General features: G+C 33.7%; 2 protein-coding genes across 5 annotated transcripts; both read right to left on the minus strand.

The window, feature by feature from the left end:
- Positions 1-6,263: 6,263 nt before the first annotated feature.
- LOC149516342 (uncharacterized) lies at positions 6,264-8,633 on the minus strand. Its single transcript, XM_089767262.1, has one exon. The coding sequence runs from the start codon at positions 7,813-7,815 to the stop codon at positions 6,667-6,669; it is 1,149 nt and encodes a 382-aa protein (XP_089623388.1). The 5' UTR covers positions 7,816-8,633; the 3' UTR covers positions 6,264-6,666.
- Positions 8,634-9,171: 538 nt separating this feature from the next.
- LOC111292437 (L-ascorbate oxidase-like) lies at positions 9,172-15,088 on the minus strand. 4 transcript variants are annotated; one of them, XM_022884834.2, is made up of 6 exons: positions 13,997-14,067; positions 11,158-11,354; positions 10,922-11,014; positions 10,580-10,792; positions 10,325-10,498; positions 9,172-10,242 (listed from the first exon to the last, which is right to left on the minus strand). In XM_022884834.2, exons 2-6 carry the CDS (start codon positions 11,194-11,196, stop codon positions 9,289-9,291), a joined length of 1,473 nt encoding a protein of 490 aa, XP_022740569.2. In that variant the 5' UTR covers positions 11,197-11,354; positions 13,997-14,067; the 3' UTR covers positions 9,172-9,288. The 4 variants fall into 4 exon arrangements, with proteins under 4 accessions (XP_022740569.2, XP_089623390.1, XP_089623391.1 ...); XM_089767264.1 differs by lacking the exons at positions 10,580-10,792; positions 10,922-11,014; positions 11,158-11,354; positions 13,997-14,067 and adding exons at positions 14,152-14,364; positions 14,443-14,535; positions 14,618-15,088; XM_089767265.1 differs by lacking the exons at positions 10,922-11,014; positions 11,158-11,354; positions 13,997-14,067 and adding exons at positions 14,443-14,535; positions 14,618-15,087.
- Between the last annotated feature and the right edge of the window lie 1,486 nt (positions 15,089-16,574).

Genomic DNA, 16,574 nt, shown 5'->3' on the forward strand with positions numbered 1-16,574 from the left:
AGTGAGGTGATTTGGATTTGTAGCAAAAAAGCACGATTGTCGGAGATGGTTTTTTGTGACACGCTCCAATTCTCAAATTAGTAAGGTGTGTAAGGAGATGAAGAAGGTGAAATGTGTAGAGGAAACTACAATGGAAGGAATGCTTAAGTCTAATGTACTTGAGCTTCCTTTTTAACTTATATATGAAACGAAAGATGATGATTTGATTAAAATAGTTGACAATTGATAATGATTTTATGTGAAGCTTAATAAGAATTTAAATAAGTAATTGTGAATTATATTTAATGATTTAAGATAAACATAAATTACATTTAATGATATTTGATAAGTTGAGAGTCAAATGATCAATTTTGAAGTGATAAAATATCAATAAAAATATCAAGCGAGCCCTTCTTTAACAATGAGAGAGTTAATTCTAACATGTAGTACTGTAACAACTGAATGTCTGAAAAAATTGATCTTGTTAACCGAGTAAATAATCATAACAAGCTTCAACTTTCACCAAATCACCCAAAGGCCAAAACCAAGCTCAGTTACCAAAAAATTGGGTCGTTGTTAGTTTTTACTTTGCTCGATGCAAAGAAAATACCCTAGCATGTTGAGCAATGGGCATTTGCGGCTTTTACACATGATGAATTGTGTAGGAGACCTTGGAAATGGAGACCAGGTCAATGTCATTGCCACGTACTCTGACAGAAAAAATAATGGAATATGTAAAAGTAAATGGCATTTAACAATGGACTTTTCGCAGCTGCTCAACTTGAGCCCCCGAGCATATCCTCTTCAATCGAAGAAAACAAGGGATTGCCTTGTAAGTTGCTTCAAGCACAGATGTTAAAAATCTTAGAATACGTATAAACAAATGGAATTCAACAGTGAACTTTTTGTAGCGACTCAAGTTGAGCAGGAGCATATCCTTTTCAATCGAAGAAACCGAGGGATTGTCTTGTAAGTTGCTACAAGCACTATGTTCATAAAACTAAGCAAAGGCATAATTTAATATTGAGAAATAATAAGCAAAAGCATACGCACCCAAAAAACAAAGGATTGTTATTTGATGGAATTTTTTAACATGTGTTAATTTAGAGTATATATTCTAAAATTTTTAATTATTTAATGTATACACGATGATAATTATATAAACTTGCTTGGAAATTTACAGAACTCTATGGTTGACATTTTTAATAATACTAATTCAAAAATAAAAAATTGATGATGCAAAAAAGCAAGATAAGACATAAGACCATGTCTTCTTCATTTATAATCTACTTTTTAAATATTGCTTGATAGAACATTAAGAATTAATTAAAAAAAAATTTTAGTCAAATTCAATGAAGTTTGTGAAATTTTTTTTAAATGATTGAATACTATTTGAAAATAAACTTAAAATTAATAAATCAATCAATAATAATAAAAAAGAATTAGAGGTAAATACCTATTTAACAAACTTTGCACTAAATCAATTAACAAATTGCATTTATTCATTTTGATACAAAATTAAAATGTAGTATAAAATAAAATATAATATTATTACCTCGAATTATACAATCAAATCTCTCAAATATCAACTTTTAAAAACTAAGAATTTTCTAATTTCTAAGAAACTTCATGAAAGTTGTGATAAGCAGAAGTTTTCTTTGATGACCTAATTTTTTTATTTTGTTTGTCTTTTTCAATGTATTTTGTTTTATTTCAATTAATTCTCCGTAAGAAGAAGAAGCCAAAGGAGGAGTAGATAAACATATAACTATGAAATATAAAAATAAAACCGCGTTTGATTTTTGATTTGGCTTTAAAAATATGTTGAATCATCAGCCTTTTGCAATGGTCCAAATGAAGGAAGTATCTTTGCATTTTCTTTTCGATTCCTTCCAAAATGTGTTTCTTTTATTTTTATTTACAACCTTTTCTCCGTTGCTGATGAAGCCCATATCTGAAGCTTTGATTTTCCTTTTGATAACCGTATGTGCAATGTAAGGAAACGTTCGTTATTCAGAGTATAATCGATTAAATTTGAATTGATATAATATTAAATTTGAGTTTAATAAAAATTTTGATGTAAAAAATTTGACTCAAACTTGATAGAATTTATTTTTTTAGATCAAATTTAATTCGAGATAAAAATTAAGTTATTCAAATTCGTTCGATTAGAATCGATTAATATGTAAAAATAAACTCAATTCTTATATTCGACAAAAATTTAATTAATTGTGCTCAAACTCGAGTTTAAGTTTGAGATATTTTATTAATTAAAATAATTAAAATATATTAAAATTTAAAAACTCGATTAGACTCGTGAACTACTCAAACTGAGTATAAAAATATTTGAATTTGATTCGATCGATAAATCGAGTTAAGCGAGTCGAATTCGAATTTTATTCAAGTCGAACTCGAATAATTTACAAGTATTAATGTATCATTTACATTCTTAGTGCTTGTTAAAAGTTAAATCTTAATTATTTTTTAAGCATTAAGGTTCCATTAGATAGGTTTTTTTTTTCTATTTATTTTTTATTAATTTTTTAAAAAATAAAAACATATACCAAATAAAGCTTTATTATAAAATAGTTATCTAATAATTTAATTTGTATAAAATATTAATTATTCCCTTGAAATCTCTAACATTAAATCATCAGAAGTCTTGGTCAATATATAAATAAATAAATAAATATATATATATATATATATATATATATATCTCATTCGCATCGTATGTATAACTCCAAATTTGACTTCAAATTTGCATATAAGAAAATTCAAGTTTAATTTCCTCCCCTTTTCACATCTCCAAGGGCTTATCCAAGGCCTCGTCCATCGGATCATAGAAATCCGTTTAGACACATTAATATTAACTTTTTAAAAAATATTTTATATTAGTATTTTAGTTTTTAAATATATTTTCAATTGAAATTAAATTTTTTTTTTATAAAATTAAATAAAAATATTATCTTTTTCTTTTAACAGTGTTGATTTGAAAATTAACAAAAGAAAATTTCAGGTGATAAAGTGTTATAATTTTTAGATCTCCTTAGATAAATTTATCTAGCATTTAACCATAGATAAATATATATATATATATGTTTTAATTTTCTCTTTCATAAATGAGTAAATGATAAAGTTTTTTTTTTCTTTTCTGATATAAAAAATTATAGTTTATTCCAATTTGTAAAAGTATTGTCTGTTTTGATCTATTGAATTTTACATTTTATCTTATAAAAAATGTCTTATAAGTTGAAAATGACAAGATTAACTTTAATACATAGTAGATGTGAGATTTATGACTCTTTTTTAGGACAATAACATTGTTTTCTACTCCAATGAGAGCCCATCATCTTCACATATCGCTAGTACCCAAAAATCGACTATGATACCATATGTAAGTATAATTTAAAATCTCAAGATCTATATGTGAGTATTAAACTCTAAATTCACTCAATTGTGTACTTGTTTGATAGATATAATTAACAAACAGAAGCAACTGTAGTTTTTTGAAGAGATTAGATTTTTCTCTTCGCTCTTCTCTTACTAATGCCTTTCAATGGCATATACCATTACTTAGAAGTGATGACCTTAGCCTGTTTTAATTAAAAAAACCCTAGAAGTCTTCCAATTAAAGGTTTATTAGGTCAAAAACCTATATAACCAACTAATCACACCAATTCATTAAAATATGCAAAACTCACACTTAAGTGATTAGTTAAATTATTTGAATTTTCATATTTATCTTGTATTACTATTAAATTCATCAATCGATTTTATTAAATTATTAAAATTATCAAATAATAATAATATGCTTCCAAAAAATTTTAAAATTAATTATTTAAACAAACTCTCAAAAATACTCACACATAAATTAATGAAGTAGCATATGCAATTAAAAAAAATCCAAAATAAAGTTAGGGAAAAGCCATAAATGATGAGATTAATTTGAACTTTAAAATTAATTATTTTAAAACATTTTATCATTGAGAGAATGCTATTGGCAATGACATTGACTTTAATAAGCGAACCAAGCCTTTAAAAGTAGCTTCTAATTGTGCAAGCAAGAGTTTAAGTTTCTTGAAGAAACAAAAATGCTATCTATTTCAAAATCAAGCTTTTGTTCTTGTCACAACTGAAAATAAATTAACTTCATAACAACAACATCGCACTGCATTAACAAAAAAATTTATTTTAATTAAAATTTGCTCACTCACTATGTGGGTTTTTTTGAAAAAAAAAAGTTTAAAAATTTATTTAATTTTTTGTCAATTTTTCAATCGAGTTATTATCATTTGAACCGTCAATGGAATTATGATTTTTATAACAGTATAGATTATAGATGAAGAATGATATCAAATTATTTTAATGAAAAATCAAAGGTCATAGTATTACTTTTAAGGAATAATACACTTTCTAAGGCAAAATCTTGGCCATGGGATGTAAATGTGAATGTATTCTAAGAACAGATTGTTAAAACGCGTCGTTTGACATCTTTTTGACCTTTTTAGTACGAGCTTTGTTTTCTTTTTCTTCTTTACATTGCAATAATCGAGGAAACCCACTTTTAACTTTGTCTTCTTCGATCGTGTTGGATTGTTTTGCTTTCCATCGTTTTCATTTCGAATTAAAGTTGTTTAGATTTATTATGATTTGTTTTTTCTTTTGGGTACTATTCTTTATGATTTTTCCTCCGTTTGTTCTCATTCTATCATTATACATAGGTATAAATCAATTTAAAGAAGACAAAAGAAACCGTGTTTTTGTTAAAAACATCGATAGGTAAAGGTTTTTTTTTTTTTTTTTTTTGGTTCAAAATATATATAATTAAAGTTTTAAACCGTGTTTTGAAAAAAAAAATAAAGAATAGTTCGTTTAATCTTGCTGTATTTGGTAGAAAAATATAAAATTTCCTTCCTTCGTAAGTACCAAGCAATTCTCAATGAATTGAGAGGGGCTGGCTTTCTATTTGACACCCCCCATGTGTTAGTTGCAAACTGATTGTTAGCATCATACACCTAAAGGAAATTAAAATAAAAATCTATTGAATGAGGTTAAATTTCCAGTCAAATTGAAAATTAAGACCGACTGAACAGTATGCTATACTTGACTAGTTAAGTCCAGACATGTGGTTCAAAAATTCAGCAAAGTGGACTTCGACTGCACTTTTAATTGGACACTGATAAATGTCAAAATCATAGGTAGATGATCCAGACTTGTCATAACAGAGACAGAAGAGATGATAAACTAATAAGAAATAAGAGGAGTTGGAAAGTTACAGACTGACTTGAAAGAAGAAAGGGAAAGGAAAGAGTTTCCAGAAACAATTAATAAGTGCGGATGATTTTTAGTCAAAGTTTTGAATTTTACTTTTCCATTGGCCTTTTCGGTATATATGTAAGCTTAACTTTGACTATGACTCAACATTCAATGGAGAAAATATTATTATAAAATGTATTTATGTATCTATATCTTTTTTTTTTAATTGATTTTATAAGTCTGAAATTCTAAACGACAAAAGAATCAAACACTTAAATTATACTTGTATCAAATGCTTACACCTGAATCCATGGAACATAGAAAAAGACAATTATTTATGACTATATATTGGTTCTTGATTTGTACACTTTCCCTTATAATTAGTTCACCTAGATTAGTTTGTTTGAGATGATTATTAAGGTGATAATTAAGGTGATTCTGGCAAATCTAATAAACTCTAATTCTAATAGCTCGAAGGGTGATAGTTTTTTTTTTTGATTTGATAAAGAGGGCAGAGCCCTACAACAAGAGCAAGGGAGGGAGGTTAGCGTCGAACCTCAACTTTGATATCTTCTTAAGGTTACCTTGGCCATTAGACCAAAAAGCCGAAGACAAGGGGTGATAGTTCATTTATAATCTTGTAAGAGTATTTCTTTTTTTTTTCTTTTTCTTTTTTTAATTTCATGTAAGAAATTTGTGTAAGTAGTAACTGAACAAGTCCATTATCCCAGAAGTGAATTACTAGGATAAGCAACTATTAGACGTTAGATCTGATAAGATCACAGAAGAGAAAAACAAGGAAAAGATGTCATAAGAATTATTTCATTTACCTTTATTCAATTTGATATCATGGCAAGTTTGGCATGCTACAAACAAAGGCGAAGTTAAAGGGCAGGTGACCAAATGAATAACATTAGCATGGATGGCTATTCCTGGTAGGTTACCAACAAAACAAAGATTAGTTCTTGAAATACAGCTTCTTCTGATTCGAACGTTAGCTGTTTTACTTTCTGGGATTTAGGAGGTGGATTCTGGAGATCATTTATTTTTCACTTGTGGATTTACTCAGCAAGTTTGGCAGGTGGGTTTGAAATCTGTGGCCTGCAAAGAGTGGTTCAAGACTAGCAAGTAAACTTCATTGGGCTGAGCAAAGACTAAAAGGCAAAGCATTGCTCTTTATTTTATCAGGCCAATCAATTAATCATCTTGATTTGTTAGCAGATCAGTGCAGTGAAGTTTGCAAAGTTAATCAATTATACCAATAAAGCAAAGAAGAAAATTTGGGTTTAATCGCCTGTCACCTCTTTTAAATTCAATGGCATAAAGTTTATTTTCTTGGGGCAATGCCTTACCGGTAAATGATAAAAAGGGAAGTCAAAATTCATACACAGTAGAGTTAACTGTTAAGGGCACTTGAGTAAGAAAATTTCATGCACTTTGTGCTTCTAAGAAAGCATTAAAATCCTCCCTAGCCTTGCGCAAGCGAGGTGTGATACAAGAAGCAGGTGAGGCGGGGTGTGATGTTGGGGATGATGTGGAAAACCTGACATGGCGAGATGATTCATGGGATTTCCTGCCTGTTGCTCTTGTTGAAGCCGAACCATTTTTCAGGACTCCTTTTATATCTTTATTATCATACACGAAAGCAGCAGAAACCGGTAAATGTGCATCGTTCCCAAGATTTTTTATCACCTCCAATGGCAGATCAAAGTAGAGATTCATTGAGTTTCCATCCTCATCGTGGTCTGATATTATGGTTGATGAAGCCCATGATCCGCATTCGAACTTTTCCAGGGAAACTGTTCTGGATATCTCATTATTCTCCATCACCATTGCTTCTGCCTTTCTTGGCCTCACTAGCTTTGCCTTACCGAAGACTGGTAGGAACAAACAAAGGGCGCTGCATTTGAAGTCAACCTCATTACCGTCCATCTTCTTACTGCTCTTTCGACGACCATCATAGTTAACATTGGCATTGGGGATTAAGCTGCCACGACCATGATGCTTATTCTTGTATTGAAGGGCTGTTGCATCGTGCAGCCAAAAATCATCAAGTTCATCTCGTGGTGCACATGTTCTTCCTTCTCCATAAGACTTGCTTTTCCAAAACTGGTTGTTTTTCAGCAGAGACTGATGATATTTTGTGGCAGATGGGTGCTTATTGACCAACTTATCAACTTGTCTAGGAGATGCTTGACTTTCGATCAAGTTCTTCCTTGACAGAATTGAGCCAAATCGAGGGGAAGAGGTTGCAGAGTTTGGAAGGCTACAACTTATGAACTTGTGCTTTGCAGGTAGCAAAGGGGGAGGAAGAGATACAGCAGTGTCACCAGGAGGTGCATTGATGGGAGGTAACATCATGTTGAAACTTATTTCTCCCATGGATGATTCTCTCAATGAAACTGGATCAACAGATATCTGTTTTTCCTTTTGCAGGCTTTCCCTTTTCTCCAGGATTTTAGGTCCTTCAATTGCAATGAAGTCAAGCTCATGTAGATTTTTGTAGATTTCTTCTAGTTCTCGAGCAATGTTGTTTGTTGTGGGACTGGGAACTACTTTTGAAATAGGAAGTGCCATGGAATTGAAAAGAAACAGACTGTGAGGATGAAAGGAGAGATCCCCCAACTGCTTAAAGAGGAAGAACGAGCATAAATTTGAACGTGGATAGCATGCCTAGATCATCTCAGTAGTGATTTGCATGTCCCATCACTTTTGCTCCACATGAAGGAAACAGACTACAAAATTAATTCATCTTTACAATAATCAACACACGATGCGTGCCACAACCACTCTATGACCGCTGACTTGTTAAATTAGAAAACAATAATAACAAAAAAAAAAAATTCATGTGTTGCTTGCACGTCCATGCTCCATTCTACTCTGTCTCTCTGTCAAAAAGCTATTCAATGTTTCTAAAATTGTTCTTGTTGTTGCTAAACCTGAGGCATTGCTGGATAACCGAATTTATCAATGAAGTACCAAACCCTGACTCAAGGATTGAAGCTAATTACTGGATGTTCTTCAGAATTTGTGTACATGGCCATCCATAGAGTATCCAACGTGAAAACAATTCTGAAAGATCTGTTTCTTTCTAATCTTTAACTTGGCAGGTGGCACATTGTACCTGTAATAATTTCCCTCATCGACTTTAAGATCTCGACAAGATGTTTCTGAACACACGATGAAATCGCTCGCAAGCAATGGGGTTAACAGGCGATGTTTGGGGTGAAATATGAGTCTGAAACTATAGACTGCCTTGTTTTCCAAAGGCATTTACGATAGATGAGAGTCTTGACTGATGAAATCCTTGACAGTATGTTACTGGTAATCTGAGGTGGTAGCTTCAAAATGTTTTCATGCTCCTTTGCTGGTTTTGTTTCTTCTCTTGCCTTCCATTGGTGATACCATCTGTAATTAAAAAACAAACAATTAGAAAATCATGAGCAATGTTTCATAAGAGGAAAATTGTCCCTTACATGTAAGTCAGTATCAATATCTTAAGCATAATCTTATTTCTCGTTCTAAACAAAGTGTACCCTTTGTCTTATTTTTCCAAATTAATTAACTCCAAAAACTTTTTAATTTGCCTCCAGTCGTGATCTCAAATGTATATATATAGTAGGGATCTACATATATCAATGAATTTTTCAATTTTTTTAACCTTTAGATCAAAATTAAAATTATGATTAATTTGGATCAAAATAATATTTGTAATCTTAATCATTTTGATCCAAATATTAAAAGAATACAAAATTTACACTGTTATAAGCCATTTTGAGCAATGAATAAAAAGATTAATATATAATAAAAAATGAAAATAATTTTTTAAAGAAATTAAGATTATGAACTTTTATTTAATTGTAATTACCCATTAAATTTTGAAAATAAATTAATAAAATGATTTTTTTTTCAAAATATTTGTCATCCAATTTGTCTAGATTAATTTAAGTAAACATTTTTTACTAATTTTCAATGATTTGATAAACATAATTGAGAAATAAAATGGAACATAAATTTATTCAAACAATACTATGCAACGCCATTATCAAACTATGGCTTAAACAAGTCTTTGGTTTTACCACAACCATAATTGGCCTTAGGTATATTTTCCATCTGTTCCATTCCAGATTCAAAAACCACTAACATCCCAAGGAAGAGATGGGCTTCAATGTGGCAATGAAAAAGCCATACACCTGGATTATCTGCTTGAAACCTCAAGGCAGTCCATCCATAAGGATGAAGAGGTACTGTATTCTTCATAATTGGATCAACCAAATTGTACTTGTCAGTGTCCCTGGACAAGTTGAATTTCCCTTCCCCATAGCCTAGGACCCAAAAATCATGCCCATGTAGATGCCAGGGATGTGTCTCACTAACATTTGCTCTCATAGTATTTGCATTTTGCAATATAATATCCACTGTTGAGTTGAATTGCAGCCTGTAAATGGACGTGCTAGAATTAGCATTTGTGTTGTTTGCAACACTGTATATGTCAAAATTTGCAGAGTCATAATCTTCAGGTGGTGAGGTTGGATCAAAAATATCGGTCATGTTTTCCTTCAAGGCAATAAGGTAAGGGGTAGTAGGAAAGGAATGTGAGACATTGTTTAAGGACCAACGGATGTAACCATTTATTTTGTTTGGTGTGTTGAGGAGTACAATGATTCTGTCTGGTTTTTTGGGAGGGTTCACAATGAATCCTTGGCGAGCCTTAATGGTCAAACTTTGATTGATTCGCAAGTGTGTGTCATTCCAAATTGGTCCTGATGGTGGATTTGTTGGGGGAATAAGAAAATGGTCAGGATTGTAATTGAAAATGGCTAAGCCATTTGGGGTTTTAGGTTTTCGACCAACTACATTTATGCTGATCCAGTAATTCCTGGATGGATCTTGATTTGCTGTTACTAGGACAGAATATGTCTCTCCGGAGTAAATAAACAAGTTCTTAGTGACGAAAGGCTCGACGTATTGCCCATCTGCTTCAACAACTGTCATCTCATGGTCCTGCATTTCAAAACAGGGAAAATGTTTCAAGCATACTTTCTACTTTAAAACTTTGTATATTGAGTTAGGGGAATCAGTATACCTCAATTTGAAAGCTGAGAGATGATAAAGATGTCAAGCTAGCAAGCCTTAGTCGATACGTTTTGCCAGAAATTACAGTCAGTGTGAACGGAGAGCATTGAGGATTTGTCGAATTACAAACACTAGGTGCTAAGCCAGAACAACTGAAATTCCCTCTTCCATTTATCAATAGTGACTGAAATGAGATATAACACGTAGAAAAGTACAGTTCAGAAAACATGTCATACTAAAAGCTAAAATATATAAGACTATTTACCTGAGGCTCGCCAATCCATTCATAAGGTATGGAAGACAAGCTAGTTGATTGCTCATAAGCTGTTCTATGGTACCAATCGCTGAGAATAATCCCTCGATCGAGATCATAGTCGAAGGGCTTTGGGTCCCCAACTGGCAGTGAAACATTAATCATTCCATATAACCCAGCTTCTCTTTGCATTCCATAATGTGAATGGTACATATATGTCCCCGCCTAATGTCAAGCAAATAGAAAGATCATTTTGAGCTTTAATAACATTAAAATTAAAGAGAAATAGCTGGTTCAAAGAAGCTAGATATAAAGCTCGGTGTATAGATGTTAGTTAAGGCTTCTAGTTATTACCCTGTCAACCACAAATGTATATCTATAGGTCTCCCCTGGCATGATTGCACACTGAGTAACACCATCTGTTCCATCACTCCAAGGTGTTCCACGCTGTTTTCAATAGCTCAACAAGTTAGAAAATGCACAGATTCCATAGCAAACTTGGGACTTGGAAATGGAATATATATGCTCATCATCATATCTTATTGACTCAAATCTCATAGAAAGCAGTAAGGGTGATTCGACAGCAAAACCTGCCGGATTCCATGCCAATGGATTGCGACATTTTCCATCAGCAGATTATTGATAACGTCGACAACGATTGTATCTCCCTGCACTGCAGAGATAGTTGGCCCTGGCGTCGACCCATTAATGGCAATAGCTAGTTTCTTGTATTAATCAAGAGACTTGTACTGGTAAGTCACCTCCCAGGTGTAATGGCGCTCTATAGCTGCAGCCGGGACAGTTATTAAGGATATGAAGATGCATGTAACCAACAACATAATCATAATCCTTTCCCAATGTAAAATCCCAAACATGTCTTTGTTTAGATGTTTTGTTCTTAGAATTAACCTTTCAATCCCCTAAGAAAAGAAATTGATGTTTTGATTCCTTACTTATTTAGTGTGTGAAATCAAGTCCATTTATAGCCTTGCCTTAAATATAATATACATTTTTCTTTCCTTTTCCTAACAAATAGTTTAAATACAAACTTCAATAAAAAGACAACTCAACACATTATTAGCCATAATGAACCAAACATATCTAACATTCAAGCTTTGTAAAAATACAAAATTAATTTTGTTTCGAGACCTGAATTTCTCTTTTAGATTATTGAAACTGTTTTAAGGTTGGAAAATGGTTGGAAGTGCTTCAAATCCAATTAATGACCAAAATATGAAGCAGCTTCTTCTAACTTATCTAGATCTAAGAATTCAATTGTAATTTACACTTGCAAAACGTTTTATGTTGGGCTCAAAAAAATTTTCCTTTAAAAAGTTTTGAATTTCAAAATTAATGTAATTAATTATGTGATAGAACACGTAAATATGGCTTTTATGATTATTTTTAAATACATAGATTTCTTTCAAATAGCACATTTACGTATGTCATAACGTCTAGATCCGGGGATCTATCGCTAGACATTGACTTTAGGGAGTCGCCACCAATCTTTTTTATCTAGGTGTGATTGGCCACCTAAGGAATCTGCCCTTTTAGGGAACACCTAAGCTTAAGGGTCCCTAAAAGAATAGGTTCGGGTCTGCTTAACCAGAACAGAGTTCGGGAGTTCGGTTACGTGTGAGGAAGGTTATAGCACCCTCACAACGCCCATCAAAAGATGGTACCAGCTTGAATTTGTGTTATCCAAAAGCCTTAAAATTTTACCAAGTAGTTAGTTGTTGAAAATTATTCTCAATTGACTCTAATACTTTTAGCAGAAAATTGAGAAAATTCCCTCACCTCAAGAGTATGCAAGAAAAACTACTGTTTCACTTGCAGAGGCTCCGTCGTCGGATTATTTAAAGAAAAATCAAGATCAACCAATTAATTAATTATCGAAAATTATTCTCAATTGACTCTAATACTTTTAGCAGAAAATTGAGAAAATTCCCTCACCTCAGGAGTATGCAAGAAAAACTACTGTTTCACTTGCAGAGGCTCCGTCGTCGGATTAATTAAAGAAAAATCAAGATCAATCAATTAATTAATTATCGAAAATTATTCTCAATTGACTCTAATACTTTTAGCAGAAAATTGAGAAAATTCCCTCACCTCAGGAGTATGCAAGAAAAACTACTGTTTTTACTTGTAGAGGCTCCGTCGTCGGATTAATTAAAGAATAAAGAAAAAAAAATCAAGATCAAAATCAAAGTCAAATAAAAAAAAAAAAAAAAAACCTGGAGCGGCTCGGATCGCGGCTCGGCTTGGTGCGGCTCGGCTCGGCTCGGCTCGGCTCGGAGGGGCTGAAACGCGCGGGTCAGAAAGCGGGTCGACGCTTCGGGTCGGGTCGGGTTCGGCAAAACGCGCGGATCCTCTTATTAACTTAAAGCCAAAACGACGTCGTTTTGAGAGGGTATAAAAGGCACCTTCCTCCGTTTTTCAGCAGACCGTTCCTCCCCTCTCTCTCTCTTCTTCCCTTCTTCTCTGCCTTCTCTCTAGAATTTGAAGAACGCCGGTGCCGGATTCTGGAAAATTCGCCGGAATCTGGGAATTTCGCCGAAAATTGGCCGGATGGTCGCCGGTTTCTGGGATTCTCCGTCGGAAACTGGGTCTGTCGCCGAAAACTTCAAAGTTCGCCGGAATTGTCGCCGAAAAATTCAAAAGTCGCCGAAATTTTCGCCGGAATCTGGAAATTTCCCAGAAATTTCCAGAAAATTTTTTCGCCAAATTTTTCTAAAAAATTTTTCTCACTGCCAGAACACTCCTAAACTTTTCCTTAGCTCTCTAAACACCCCTATTCTCTCAATCAGTAGGTTTTGCTTCTGTTTTCTCTGTGTTCTTGAACTGTTCCAGGAGGTGCTTTATATAGGGATTGATCAGGAGTTTCTGATCAATCCCAATTCCTCCTTGGACGGGAATTCAGTCTTTGAATCCAATTGGACTCTCTTGATTGAATTCCCATTCCCGGTAGGATTCTTCAGCTTCAATCTTAGCCCTCCAAAATCAAAAATAAAAAAATACTAGATAATAATCAGATAAATCAAAAGATATTTAAAAAAAAAATATCTGATAATCAGGAAAAATCAGAACAGATAATTAAAAATAATAATAATAATAATAATAATAAAATAAGATAAACCCAAGTATATATTACAAAAAAAAAAATAATAATAATAATAATAAATATATAACTATATACATATAAATCTAATCTAATAAAAAAATAAATAAATATATACATAATAATAATAATAATAATAATAATAATAATACATAAAATACAAAAAAAGAAAAAGAAAAAAAAAATACAGGATTGAATTGGGCATTATCCGTTTGGGCCAGGCCCAATTGATCTGGGCCCGGACCCAATTGGGTGTCTACAACGTATATTGAATTTTTTAACATTTAAATAACATGCACAATTATACGCACCAGTGTCTAAAGCTGGAATAGTTAAACTAGAGCAGTTGAACTTTCCTCTTTCATGGATCAAAAGTTACTGAAAATTAAGTGAAGAATCATTAGAAAATACTTGCTAGAACAGAGGACTGAGCAATTTCTGGGAAAAATTAGCTTGCGGTATTCACCTGAGGCTCTCCAACCCATTCGAAGGGAATAGAAGACAAGCCAAAAGCTTGTTCATAAGTGCTTTTATGGTACCAATCGTCGAGGATGATGTTCCGATCATAATCACAGGTAAAAGGTTCAGACTGTCCATCAGGAAGTGCCACGTTGATTGATCCATATAGCCCAGCTTCTCTTTGCATTCCAGAATGTGCATGATACAAGTATGTTCCCGGCTATATTGAACAAAATTATGAAAGTTAGTGTATAATTCTTGACAGGAAACCGTAAGGTTTGAGAATACTGGAACTTACTCTGTCGACAACAAACTGATACCTGAAAGTGGTTCCTGGCAAAATTGGAAACTGGGTTACTCCTTCAGTTCCATTAAACCAGGGCGTTCCAATCTGTTATCAATCAAAAAGGCAACTTCAGAAGTGTTGTGGATTGCTTTGAGAAGTAAAATATGAAGATTAAGTAAAAGTATACCTGTCGAATTCCATGCCAATGAATTGCAACATTTTCCGTTAACAAACTGTTTGTGAGCTCAACAATGATAGTATCATTTAGCTGCGCCCTGATTGTAGGACCTGGAGTTTGGCCATTGATGGTTATAACCCGTTTCTTTACACAGTCAGGGGACCTGTACTCGTACTTCACTTCCCATTTATACCAGCGAATCCTAGCCTCAACACCCGAACCATTTAATAGAGCTATAATTCCTAACAAACAGAGAAGCAAGATTACTCGAATTATGCTTTCTGAAAGCAAAACCATATCGCTAAACGTTATAGTTTCAACTTTCACGAAATCACCCAAAGGCCAAAACTAAGCTCAGTCAACAAAATATTGGGTCGTTGTTAGTTTTCACTTTGCTCCAATCAACCTTCCTACGCAAAGAAAAGACTTTGGCATGTTGAGCAACAGCATTCGCAACTTTCATACATGATGAATTGTGTGGGAGATTGTACAATGCCTCTTTCCTTTTCTATTAATAGAAATGGAGACCAGGCCAATGTCACTGTAATGTGACTTTGACCCAAAAAATCATGCAATATTTATAAACAAATGGAATTTAACAGTGCACTTTTGACAGCGGTTCAAGTTGAACGCAAGCATATTGTCACTGACTAAGCTTTCTCTCAACAAGCGATAAGTCGTGCGACACTTGAATGGACGCTCTCACCCAAGTCAGCTTTCAATAGTTTGATATTTGAACAAATAACCATAAGTCATGGTTAGTTCCAAGCATTCATAATAAAACATAATATATCGAGATCAATCTCAAGCACACCCAAGAAGGCACATTCACATCGAAAAAAAAAAAAACACATCAAGATAACACTCGGGACATTCAATCGAGGTGAATTTTATTATAATCAGGAATCATACATCGGGACTTCCCACCATCACCAGGGTTAGGGGGCAGCCCTTAGTGGATGGCCTAGGCCCGCATAGCAACCGGTAAGACAGCCCAACAATATGCTGCCGACTCACCCCCTTTAAAGAGCCTTAGAGATCTTAGAGCTATGCTATCAATAACTATTACAATGTTTGAAATGGAAACATTTTTCCTAGCACAAGAGATCTACCCAGCCATGGCCATATACATGAGTGGCTCATGGCAACCTAAGCCCCGGTCATGGCCTTATACAAGGTTGGCTCATGACATCTTCCCCTACCTATTCTATCGACGTCCTCATCGACTTGTTGGCTTGAAATTCTTCAATCTTCCTTTTGAATCTCTGGAAGTCGTGTTCTCTTTTCCAGCTGGTTTCTTCTAGTCCTAATCCCTCCCACTTCACTAAGTATTCCTAAACTAGTCTTCGAGATATCTTGGTTTCCCTGTCGGTTAAGATATCTTCGACTCGACGCTCTGAGGGTGGCTTCATGGTGATGGCGGCTCTGGTTGGTTCCCTTCCGCTAACATCTGTAGGATCTACATGGAAAGATTTCAGGTTGCTCACATGAAATACTGGGTGCACCTTCATCCATGTTGGTAGGTCGATTTTGTAAGAAGCGTTCCCCACCTTGGAAAGGATCTTTACTGGACCCTCATATTTGTGCACTAGTCTACGATCTCTCTTTCTCAGGAATCTGGTTTGTTCAGGAACTAGTCGAACAAGAACCAAATCACCAACTTAGAATTGTTGAGCCCTGCGACCTTTGTCTGCCCATTTCTTCATTCGTTTTGATGCTTTCTCCAAATAGGCTTGTGCAATCTCCGTGTTCTGTTTCTACTCCTTGCTAAGGTTAAAGGCTCTCGGATTCTTTCCTTCATATTGTTCCAAGGAAGTGTGGGGTAGCCTTGGTAATTGTCCAGTGATCACCTCAAATGGGCTCTTGTTGGTGGAAGAGCTTTTGTTATAATTAAAGCAAAGTTGAACAATGTCCAATAATGAAGGCCAGTCCTTTTGATTGGCTTGAACAAAGTGCCTCAAGTATT

The sequence above is a fragment of the Durio zibethinus genome, chromosome 10, assembly GCF_047325235.1.
Source record: "Durio zibethinus cultivar Kanyao isolate XHJ-2024 chromosome 10, ASM4732523v1, whole genome shotgun sequence".
Taxonomy (NCBI): Eukaryota; Viridiplantae; Streptophyta; class Magnoliopsida; order Malvales; family Malvaceae; genus Durio; species Durio zibethinus.

Excerpts from the sequence above, each read along its gene's own strand:
- LOC111292437 (XM_089767264.1), bottom strand. The coding sequence starts at position 14,905 with ATGGTTTTGCTTTCAGAAAGCATAATTCGAGTAATCTTGCTTCTCTGT. Across the intron at positions 14,536-14,617 it reads ATTGGCATGGAATTCGACAG|ATTGGAACGCCCTGGTTTAA; the intron begins GTATACTTTTAC and ends GATTGATAACAG. Across the intron at positions 10,499-14,151 it reads AATGGGTTGGAGAGCCTCAG|TCACTATTGATAAATGGAAG; the intron begins GTGAATACCGCA and ends ATCTCATTTCAG.
- LOC149516342 (XM_089767262.1), bottom strand. The coding sequence starts at position 7,815 with ATGGCACTTCCTATTTCAAAAGTAGTTCCCAGTCCCACAACAAACAAC.